Genomic DNA, 12,382 nt, shown 5'->3' with positions numbered 1-12,382 from the left:
TTTCAACATTAATGCTACAAAATGGTTGTGGTGATTCTGTTGTGATCCTTTTTAAGGCCAATGAGTCAGAAGTACGTATTTATAGTTCCCTTCAATGTTTTTATAATCTGTTTACCTTGTTTGCGAGTTATACCGTTATCCTATTACTATTTACTATGTTCTCACGTGAACCGTGAACCTTTTTCACAAATAATAGAAAGAAAACTTAGAAAATTAGCTTTATTTTTTTCAAAGTATTCAAGTATTTAAGATCACTTTGCATATGAACAAACTGATCTTCGAAGCTGTTATGTCGGTCCGAAATAGGTATCTCAGAAATAAGTATCTCGAGAACGCAAAGAAATCACACGGAAATCACTATATGCAGAATGGTCCACCGAATCGATGTTTTTCGCCGTCATGTACTCGGATGTTATACAAAACGTATGAGAGCTGGCATTGTACATTCTGAACATTCTCTTTGTATTGTTAGTGATTAAATAACTTTTATCGGGACCTGAACGTGAACTAAAATCGTATAGCCGTAAGTCTTTTCTTTTTCTATTTTTCCCCAAATAAAAATTTAATGTGGATTGTAAGTTTCTGTCTACTTTTGCGAACATTAAGTTAATATGGACTCATCACTAACTCTTGTATCATTTTGTCATTTATTTTAGGTATTACTTAGGATTGGCACGACTATCGTCAGTGAATTCGGTTGATGCAATACCCAAAAGATTACAATGGTTAATGACTCCCTACGGTTACAAATTTTTCGTATCACACAACTTTAATAGCGACCTTGGTAAAACTAGAAATTTACCATTTAGTTGTATTGGAACCAGCATAGATCCACTTGCTGTTCAAATGAAAGTAAGTCAAAAAAATTATATAGAAGTAGGTGATAATGAGTTATTTTACCTTGATAAATGTTTATTTATATACCTTATAGTTAAAGTCCTTTCGCTCACATGGGGAATATTTGACAGATTCATTTTCGGAAACATAAAATACAAAAATTCCTACCTGTCACTCTCTCTCTCTCTCTCTCTCTTGTCGTTTCCCCATTACTGAGGATCGTGATTTCTTCCAATATTCCTAACAATGTTTCTCCATTGGTCTCTATCTTCAGCTGCTCTAAGAGCTTCGCAGAATGAGTTTCCAGCTGATGCTTTATTTGGTCAGACCATCTAGTTGGTGATCGTCCTCTTGATCTTCTTCCCGAAACGTTTCCAGAACAATTAATCTCAAACTGTCGTCACCTCTGCGAACCACGTGACCAAAGAATTGCAGAATTCGTTGCAGACATATTGTGGACAGCCTTTTTTAATATTGAGTTGGTTTAGAATGGAAACGTTTGTCCTATGAGCTATCCAAGGTATGCGTAGCATTCTTCTCCAGCACCATATCTCAAAGGCATCAATTTTTTGGCGCTCGCATGCGCGAAGAGTCCAAGTCTCTGCTCCGTATAGAAATATTGAGAATACAAGGGCATTCACCAGTCTCATCTTGATATTTTGAGAGATAGATCTGTCTTTCCAAACTTTAGTTAGGCGACTCATCGCATTTTTTGCCATACCAATACGTCTCCGAACTTCTGCTTCACAGTTACCATCGTTAGTTATACTAGACCCGAGATGGACAAAGGTGTTTACTATCTGGTATTCCTGTAACATGTTAGTCAGTTGAATAGTGTCGAATCTGTCGGCCACCATTATTTTTGTCTTAGCTTTATTGATTTTCAGACCAACTTTATTGCTTTCTTACTTAACTCTTCGCAGAAGATCAACCATTTCTTGCTCATTTGCTGCTAAAGTGTAGTGTCATCAGCAAATCTTAAATTGTAGATTTTCCTACCAGCTACTGTTACTCCACCGGTCCATCCTTCTAAAACCATCCTCATGACATGTTCACCATAAATGTTAAATAAGTCAGGTGACAACACGCATCCTTGTCTAACACCTCTCTCGGTCTTGAATTGGTTTGAGAACTTCTGATCTAGTCTTACTGTCGCTATATTAGACTGGTACGGATTTTTAATAGAAATGTCACCAGGTGCATTGGTGCGCCCATTTCTATTAAAATTGACCACAGATTTATCCAGCTTACACAATCAAATGCTTTTTGGTAGTCAACGAAGCATATAATCATAGGTACTTGAAATTCTCTAGACTTTTCAATGAGTTGTCTCAGGTTCAGGATTTGTTCCCTTGTACCTTTACCCTTTACAAACCCCGCTTGTTCCTGAGGTATTTGGTAATGTAGATAGGTTTTTAATCTGTTTTTGATAATATGCAACAAGATTTTACTAGCATGTGTTATTAGTGACAGTGTGCGGTAGTTTTCACATCTGGTAGAAGTTCCTACACCAATCAGATGGCCATTTTCCTGAATTCCAAACAGCGACACAGATAGAATGGATGATATGCAATCCTTTGTCACCTAGTAACTGTAGTATTTCACATGGTATTGAATCAATGCCTGGGGATTTATTTCTCTTTAGTGATTTAATTGCATGTTTGACTTCATCGAGTAAGACAGTAGGTTCTCTAGGGTAGTCAGAAGGCCACTGATTTTCTGCTGATCCCTCGTTATTTTTATACAGTAGCTGTCACTACTATAGCTCAAATAAAATTCATGTTACAAATTTCTTTAATTCAAAAAAGAGGAATTATCATGAACAATAGGAGTGTATATTCATTAATTTTTATCAAAAACTTTCCATTTGTAAATAGCATACATACATGTTTCTTTGTTATTTGAGAACTTAAATATGTATCTGCTTTTGTATGGACCCACGTTTTATATTTTAGGTGCTTTTGTACTTTTTGTTTTAGTTGATTATATCGTATTTCTTAGTTTTTGTTTTTCTCGTTCGTTACGTTCACATAGCCCTACAGAAACTATATTTTGTTCTTTGCCAATTTTAGGATTAAAATCGTCTATTACTTCGTTTGCCCTAACCGTTTTGACGATATTAATGAGGTCGTTATGTCAATGGTATCGATTTTGAAGACATTAAAATGTCCTTAAAATCAAATTGACTTTTCTGAATTTTTTAAATTTTTTGTATATTGTCTATGGAATAAAAATTAGAATATATTCGTATTAGTAAAAATCTAGATGTGCATCAATTAAGATCAAAAGACAGCGTAAATTAGAAGGAAGATAAGCACATTAAACGCCAACATGATAATCACAGAATACAAATAATATTAATTATCATGATATTAATTATCAAACGAATAGAACTTGAATCGACTATTTCTTGTATTTTTACAATACATGAGACAGCATTTGCGAAGTTCCGTTTTCCCCAATGATAGTCCTTATGAAATGTGCTAAAAATAATGCAAAGTTTAGCCACTTCACGCACACGATCGTTTCTCGTATCCCTTCCAAGTATTTGCACACAGCCAATACGCCTCCTAATAGTAGGCAACCAATTATTCAGCCGCGTACTATTGGTGAACGACATTTATTTTTTTAAATCTTAATTTTAATCGAGAGTAGTTGATAATTATACTTTTTTACTAATGAAAATAAAATAAAGTCGTAGAAAAAGTATAGAATCCTACTCGCATGTAATGGCTATTATTCACTCTGATGAATTACGACACTCGCCTTCGGCTTGCGCTGCAAACTTCACCATTGTGAGTAATGGCCGTCATTACATGCTCGTTGAATAATATATTATTATATAATAGACGTTTATGCCCTCGGTCAACTTAAAAATCCTCTCTATAGCTCGAGGCATAATAGTAATATCAAAAAACTAAGTTTTCAATCTAATAGCACATAAAACAACATCCAAAAATGTTACTCTACGTCCTACCAGATTGAAAACAATGGGAACCTTCTCTGGTAACACCTCCGAGGCTTCTACAATTTGCAAGCCATAACGGATGCTGAGACTAAGGAAGATGAGGGAATTTTACAATTTATAATTCACGTCCCATCTGCTCAGCGCGGTAAAGTTCCAACGAAAATGGTTCCCAACTGTAGTTTCGTGTTGCAAGGAAATTGAAAATGGTTATTCATTTTTGATTTACATGTTTACTCTGATTGGAATACGAAGGGAACCATTCTTGTTGGAACTTTACCGCGCTGAGCAGATGGCACGTGAATTATAAATTGTAAAATTCCCTCATCTTCCTTAGTCTCAGCTTCCGTTATGGCTTGCAAATTGTAGAAGCCTCGGAGGTGTTACCAGAGAAGGTTCCCATTGTTTTAAATCTGGTAGGATGTAGAGTAACATTTTTTGATGTTGTTTTATGTGCTATTAGATTGAAAACTTAGTTGTTTGCTAGCAGTTGCCTAGGGCTAGGGCATCCCTGCCATTTCGTTCGCTGCAATCCGTGACTGCACGCCGGGGTTTGTCCTAGTTGGGTCAGAGAGAGCAGCATATGTGCCTCCTGATGAGAGACTAATAAGTTTCGAAACCGGTAGAGGTGCTTGCTGCACTCTCTGATTGAACTGGAATAATGATGCGGCTGTAGTTTCGTGTTGCAACGAAATTGAAAATGGTTATTCATTTTTAATAGTAATATCCTTCGTAATATATATTATACTTTCGTATATATTTTTCAAAAAGTAATGTATGTATCAGAGGGATAGACGAAACGGTATCTCAATAAGAATTTGCAAATTCTTTTAACGTTAGCCTTTAAAGACTACCGAAACTTTTCATTCTTTTCATTTTTTCATTCATTTTTTTAGATATACAGGGAACATCTTTTAGAGAAGGCTTTGCAAATTTTGTTAACACCTGGACAAAAAAATGACACACAAGATAAAAAGGCAGATATTAATGATGCTTTAATATATCTCGAACTTCTAAAAGATAACGTTGCTGTTGACGCTCGTACTGTATTTGGAGCCTCCTCAGAACAATGTAAGTAAATCAATCAAAACAATATGTTGTTTATTTAATTTTATCTTCACCCCTTTCACAGTCCCAACGCCAGATTCAGAACGCCACATTCAAAATTACAAAATGTTACATTGGGTTATAAAGGGAAAATTCTTAGTGCTTTCTCAGATTTGGCAGCTTTTTACATCCGTGCTGATATACAAGTAAAGATAAGATATGCACGTTTATGTCTATCGATAGCTTAGTGTTAAAACCTCGTATCTCAGTTCACAGAAAATTTTACAGGAGAGACTTTCAACTGAATTTCTGCATACTCTAACTTAAAACAAAAAACTTTCTGCATATCTTTGATTCTGAGTACATTTAGATCATTATACATACATTTTTCATATTGGGACTGTGCAAGTTCGGCAAAGGCGACACCTATTTCTACGCTCTGCAACTTTATTCGCACTTTTAATTATATTGGCCAATTATATTAGTCCTGGTTACTCGATAATTGTCAAGGCCATAGTCCAAAAAAATAATAAGAAAAAATAAGATTCAGGTTATGTTATTAAAACGTAAACAATTGTATGTAGTAAATAAAATTAGTTATTAAAATGCAGTACTGCAAGCAAAATACAATTAATTAAATTTACCTTTATATAATAATTGCTAAAGTCAATAGCATACAAAATTTCAATGTATTACGAATTATGTTTAAATTGTTTTTATTTATTGAAGTGAAAACTTCTTTAGGGACGTTGTGCATTTTTGGATAGGGGAAAAAGCATTGAATTGGCGACCGTCATCGCGACCGTCATTGCGACCGTCATCGCTTATGTTATATATTATGTGTATGTATATATAAATTGTGTAGAGCTATTTAAATTTAAAATAAATGTAAAACATATTTTAAGATGGGGAAAAAAGATTTATTTCGCGACCGTCATCTCTTCGGCGAAATAAATTTTGTACGTATGTATATTATGTGTATGTATATATAAATTGTATAGAAATATTTAAATTTAAAATAAATGTAAAATCTATTTTTGAATGGGGAAAAAGGATTTTTTTGGCGACCGTCATCGCGACCGTCATCTCTTCGGCGAAATAAATTTTGTACGTATATTTATTAAGTGTATGTATATATAAATTGTGTAGAAGTATTTAAGTTTAAAATAAATGTAAAATCTATTTAGGATGGGGAGAAAGGATTGATTTCGCGACTGTTATCGCGACCGTCATCGCCTCGACGAAATAAATTTTGTTCGTATATTATTATAATGTACGTATAATAATAGTAATATTATTCAAGTGAAAACTTCTTTAAGGACGTTGTGCACTTTTTAGATGGGAAAAAACATTGAATTCGCGACCGTCATCGCTTCGGCGAAATAAATTTTGTACGTATACATATATTATTATGTGTATGTATATATAAATAGTGTAGAAGGCACGCAACGCGTATGTAATATTGGTATAACACCCATTTTTGTATGGGGATAAAGAATTGATTTCGCTATCGTCATCGTTTAGTCGAAATAAATTTTGTATGTATATATATTATCTTTTTCTTCAGCCTGTTTGCATCCACTCCGGGACAAAGGCCTCCGCATGAGTTCTCCATTCTTCTCTGTTTTGTACTATTTGGTGCCAGTTTCTCCCCATTTTTGCTTTGATGTCGTCTAGCTATCGTTTTTGTGGTCATCCTCTACTACGACTGTGCTCGCGTGGTCTCCAATGTACAATGTTTCTCGTCAACGTTTCTATGTTTTGTCGTGCCACGTGTCCTACCCAGGTCCGTTTCATTTGCATTTTAATTCTTCCAATTAAATATTCCACTTTCGTCCTGCTTCGCACGTCCTCATTTTGTATATGTTCCCTCAGAGATCTGTGTCGTTCTCAATCTATTGGCTGATACCTCTGTAAGTGTCATTGTCTCCATGCTATACGTCATAACTGTTAGAATACAACTGTTGAATACCCTTTTCTTTAGATTTATTGGTATCTTTTTGTTCTTCAACACATCACTGAGTCTTGCTACTGTTGCCCAAGTCATTCGGATTCTTCTAGTTATTTCTGCCGTTTGATTATATTTTCCTAGTTTGATGGTGTGACCTAGGTATACTTTTCGACGCTTTCGATATCACTTCCATCTAAGTCGATTGTGATATATTGATTTGTCACCACTTTTGTTTTATTTGTTTTTGTCCTCTGTATAACTTCTCTCTCCGTTCTTATTTTGTTTGTTGTTAGACCTTCTGATACATTTATTTGCATAGTTGCATTGTCGTATATGTATTTGAGTAGTATTCTATATCTAGAATCAATCCTTGCGTTATTCATTCTTTCTAATACGGCCCAGAGTTCTATGGAATCGAAAGCCTTATTGTAATCCACAAATACCAAACGAAGAGGTTCATTGTATTCGTTGCACTTTTCCATAAGTGTCGTTATTGTCTGTAGGTGTTTTATGGTACTATGTCAACAGGTAACTATCGAATTTATTTGATAGCCTTAGCCTGTTGGTAATTATTTTGGTAAGCATTCTGTACGGATGTGGCAACAGGATTATTGGTTTGAAATTTTCGCGTTTCGCGTACCTACATATTAGGTGTATGTATATATAAATAGTATAGGACGCACGCAACGCGAGTATAATATAGGTATAGAACTTATTTTTGGATTGATAAAAAGCATTGAATTCGCAACTGTTATCGCTACGGCGAGATATTAGTAATTTATATGCTATACGTTGAATTGCGTATGTATAAGTTCAAACGAAGTTTTAATGGTTGGAGGAGGGATAGAGTGTGTCCTCGAAGAAGCTTGTGAAGCAAGCGCATAAGGAGCCACATGGTCCCTACTCCAATCATTATAAGTGATTAGAGTTTAAAGTATTTTTGAAGTGAAAACTTCTGTAGCGATTCTGTACACTTTCTGGATGGGGAAAAAGCATTGAATTCGTGACCGTCATCGCTTCGCCGAAATAAATTCTGTACCTTTATGTATTATGTGTATGTATATATAAATAGTATAGGATGCACCCAATGGGTATATAAAGTAGGTATATCACTTCTCTTTGGATGGGGAAAAAGCATTGAACTCGCGATAGTTATCGACACGGCAGATATTAGTAATAGGTTGAATTGCGTATGAGTTCGACCGAAGTTATAATAGTTGGAGGAGGGATAGAGTGTGTACCCGAGGGGGCTTGCTTCGTAAGAAGTTTTCACTTCTGTCGGCATTCCCGTGAGTGGCCTAATTTTTTTTTGTATTTTGTGGTAGTCAGTGTTATCACCTCTAGTCCTTATGCAAGCTTTAGTTTGCGTGGGCACGCTCCTAATCAAATTATCAACATTTTGTTGGGGTAGGTTGCTCCATTCTTCAAGAGCAGCTTGTACTAACTGTGCGGTGTTTTGTGGATTATCCCGGCGAGCTCTAATTTTTCTTTTAATCATATCCCACAAATACTCTATAGGATTAAGCTCGGTTGAGCAAGCAGGCCACTCCAAACAAGGGATACCTTCTGCTTTAATGATGTCTGTAGTCACTCCAATGGTATGTAGGGGTCCATTATCATGCAATAAAATAAGATTTTCTCCTGTTGCACCTCTCCAGAGCCTGACTACAGGTTATCAACATACCTGTGAGCAGTTAAAGTTGATTGGATGAAAATTAAAGGAATTTTTTACGGATCACAATTCCTCTCCAGAACATTACACTTCCCCTTGTATATTTGTGAACAGATCTGACAGTTTTCGTTCTCACTTGTCTACCTCGACCTCTAAGTACACGATTTCATGGGTCATCTGGTTCTACACAAATCCTGACTTTTTTTGAAAATAGCATATTTTGTCAATTCCCAATATTCCAGTTTTGGTGGTGAAGACACCAATTAAGGCGATCAATCTTGTGCTGTCTGGATAACTCGGGAACCCATAACTGTCTCCTGCTGTAGGTATACTTCTTGGTACGAACTCTTCTTCTTATCGTTTCAACTGAAACAGTTACACCTGTAGCTTCCAAAAGCTGCCTTTGGAGCTGCAGGTGAGAAATGGTTGGGTGTCTTCCAGGTGATTGGACAATTAAACGATCTTGGAGAGCCGTTATTACTTTTGGCGACTTTCCCTTGCTTTATTTTTGAGCTTTCCTAGTTCCTGTTACCTAGCATAGGTTTTGGACAGAACGCCATGTATTACGCCTAGCTCTACAGCTATGTCCCTCTGAGATCATTACTTTCTCCACAAGACCAATAATCTTTCCTCGTAAGTTCTATAACCCCACATCAGGCATATTTTCGTTTTTGGACGCAAAAGTTAGTTTATTTATTTTCGTTCAATTTGTAACTCAAGCAAATAACCTATACCGTACCGAGCTGTATTATCCGGTTGTCTTATATATTTGTTTATTTTCAATAAAAACCTTTATTCTTCGCAACAATAACAAGTTTTTTTCAAAATAAATAAATATTACTTTGAAATACATAGTGATTCCATATAAGTTTGGGTGTGTGTATATTTTGGGTTAGAGTATACAGAAATTCCGTTTAAAGTCACTCATGTAAAATTTTTTGTAAAATGAGATTTTAAAAACGACATAATATATCTGTTACAGTTCAAGTTGATTCTCAGTTAGAGTTGACTTTTCCTAGTTCGAGTCAACTCCAACTGAAACGAGCAGTAAAAGTTGATTTGAAAAATTTAAATCAACTTTTACTAGTTGAAGTTGACTCTTCCTAACTCTTGTTAATAAAAGTAGATTATACAATTTATACGAGTATAATCTCACGTGCATTATTGATGAGTGTGCGTCTCTTTGTTTTGACCGTTTCAACTACTTATTAGTCCAGGCTGTAACGTCGCCCCCGTTAGGTAAATTATTCTGATTCGAGTTTTTTTGCACAAACTTACTCAAACAAATACATCCTTATAACAAATACACAGTGTCAGGCGGTACCGCGGTCGAAAAATTGTTTAACCAATTTTTGTTAACCAAATTCACAAAAATAATTCTTATCTACTCTACCTCATATTATGTATAAGTTTTTATTGTGTGAAAATTGTAAATATAGATAGCAGTACATGAAGGGTTTAAAGTGTGCCTGAAGTAATAATGTATTTTAAATGGGATTTACTTTTTCGCACTGTTTTTAGCACACTTTCATATAATCAAATATCCTTAACTTTCGCCTTTTCATGGTGATGACATGTGAGCAATAAATTACAAAAAAGTTTTGACAGTTTTGTGGTTTGACAGAAGTTTGAATTTTTAAATGTCAAAGTTCTAAAAATTGTAAAATAGGAATGTATTCCAGTGACGAAGAGTTGCAGTTTTTTATTTGTTTTTTGGTAGATAAGTATGAAACTGTGCGTGAAGTACTTTTTGCGCACTTAGGCGATGTATAGCACTCGGCCCGCTCGTGCTCTAAACATCGCGTGCGTGCGCAAAAAGCATACTTCACGAACTGTTTTATAAAAAAGGTCTCTTGTGATTTTTCTCTAAAATTGATAGTTTTCGAGTTATACGCGATTTAAAATTTGGAAAATGCGAAATGACCATTTTTAAGGCTTCATAACTCGATTAAAAACTATTATTATGAAAGTCAGAAAGTCACCTAATCAAAGTTTAAAGCGCATTCCCCCCTCTACAAGATCCTGAAGAAGTTTTTGTCATTATTTTATTACTAAGCTGTTATTTTTAATTATCAACAATGAGCGCTAAAAGCGTATTGAGACGGCCGTCAATGTGAGTGCAAGTAAGATCCTCCATTCCGACCATCCAATGGTGCATCTCAGTCGCACTCACATTGACAGCCGCCTCAATACACTCCTAGGGCTCATTGTTAAGAATTAAAAATATCAGCTTAGTAATACAATAATGACAAATATTTCTTCAGTACCTTGTAGGGGGGTCGTTAAAATTTGATTTGGTGACTTTCTGACTTTCATAATAATAATTTTTAACTGAGTTATTAAGCCTTGAAAATGGTCATTTTCGTATTTTTCAAATTTTAAATCGGGTTATAACTCGAGAACAATAAATTTTACAGAAAAATCACAAAAGACCTCTTTTGCTCCCAATGACCCAAATTAATGATGTAAAATAAATGTCCGAAGTGAATTTTTTTTGTGAATTTGTTTAAAAAAAATTGTTTAAACAATTTTTCGATTACGGTACCACCTGACACCCTGTGGATTCGTTATAAGGACCTCTTTTTGAGTAAGTTTGTGCAAAAAGTCGAACTGGAATAATTTACCTAACGGGGGCGACGATACAGCCTGGACTATAAATATCACGATTTGAACATAATATACAGTAACATTTAATTTCTAGAATCGGTTGTTTGTGTGAATCAACTTTTACTAAATGGCATTGGGAAGAGTATACTTTAACTAGTTGGGAGTCTACTTTTACTAGTAAATGTTGAATAAAAATCTTCATTTTATATTTATAATCAACTTTGACTAAAACCAGCCGTTTGAGTCGACTCGAACTAGGAAAAGTCAACTCCAACTGGATAATCAACTTGAAATGTAACATATCCATATTTTGTTAAAAATAACTTAATAACATTTTCATGGAGGTGGTACCAGCCTCTACAATTTTGTGAAACAAATCACACTATTCCGACCCCCGAAGGCGTTGCAAATATTATATATAAGTACCGAGCCGCAATAATAGCCTCCTCAAACAATATATTGCATTTAAAATGGCTTTTCTCAAAAGTACTTCAGTGGATATATGTCGTTTTTAAAATGACCGATTCATTTGCTTTATCGAATCGAAACCAATTAATTCTGTCATGTTAGCAAATTATTTTTAATAATACTCAGCAGCGACATCTAGTATATACAATACGAAATTCAAAGAGCAGAATAAGATCTTACGTTTTTTTTTATTTAATGGCATAGACATTAGTCATTCAGCCAGTTGCAATAAAGAATCTACAATCATATCCCTAATACAAAATTAAACAGAAATAATAGAGTAATACAATAAATAATACAATACAACAATAATACAATAAAAACAATAATGGATCTCTGATAAAGTGATATAACATTTATGATAAAAAAGGATGCAAATCTGAAATTAAATCATAAAAATTTCATGCCCGCGTACAAATCTTATAGAACCGTGCGTGTATCTGACAAGAAATCTATAATGATATTGTATATTTGTTGTGAGCCTGTAGCCAGCAGAGACTGGATATTGAATGGTGCATGCATATTAAGTTTGATTAAATTTTTACAGAGAGAGTTTGAATGCTGTTGAACTTAGTACATTCAAAAAAGATATGATCAAGATCACCCTGTTTTCCGCAATGTTTGCAATGATAGCAAGCATGCCCAAAACGTAGTCGATTTATAGTTATATATTTACGTGGAGCTTTAAAACCCTTAAACCAAGTACTTTGTGGAATCATTGGTTGTAAAGTGGTGTATCTTGTGGGGTTTTTTAAGCAGTAAAGATTCCATTGATCTTTCCATATCGATAGTTGGTTTCTTTTAAAAATAGTAATAACATCTGATACACATAAAG

At 34.7% G+C, this 12,382-nt stretch overlaps 1 protein-coding gene across 1 annotated transcript in view; it reads left to right on the top strand.

Annotated features, from left to right (window-relative positions):
- The window catches only part of LOC114331799 (sterol regulatory element-binding protein 1), a 101,357-nt gene that overhangs the window by 44,989 nt on the left and 43,986 nt on the right, over positions 1–12,382 (top strand). The window contains exons 8-9 of the mRNA XM_028281460.2: positions 657–852; positions 4,699–4,873. Of these exons, the coding sequence (XP_028137261.2) occupies positions 657–852; positions 4,699–4,873 (371 nt within the window). The remainder of the gene's footprint in view (positions 1–656; positions 853–4,698; positions 4,874–12,382) is intronic.

Source organism: Diabrotica virgifera, chromosome 5, assembly GCF_917563875.1.
Source record: "Diabrotica virgifera virgifera chromosome 5, PGI_DIABVI_V3a".
NCBI classification, from domain to species: Eukaryota; Metazoa; Arthropoda; class Insecta; order Coleoptera; family Chrysomelidae; genus Diabrotica; species Diabrotica virgifera.
This window is presented reverse-complemented; position numbering and strand designations above follow the sequence as displayed.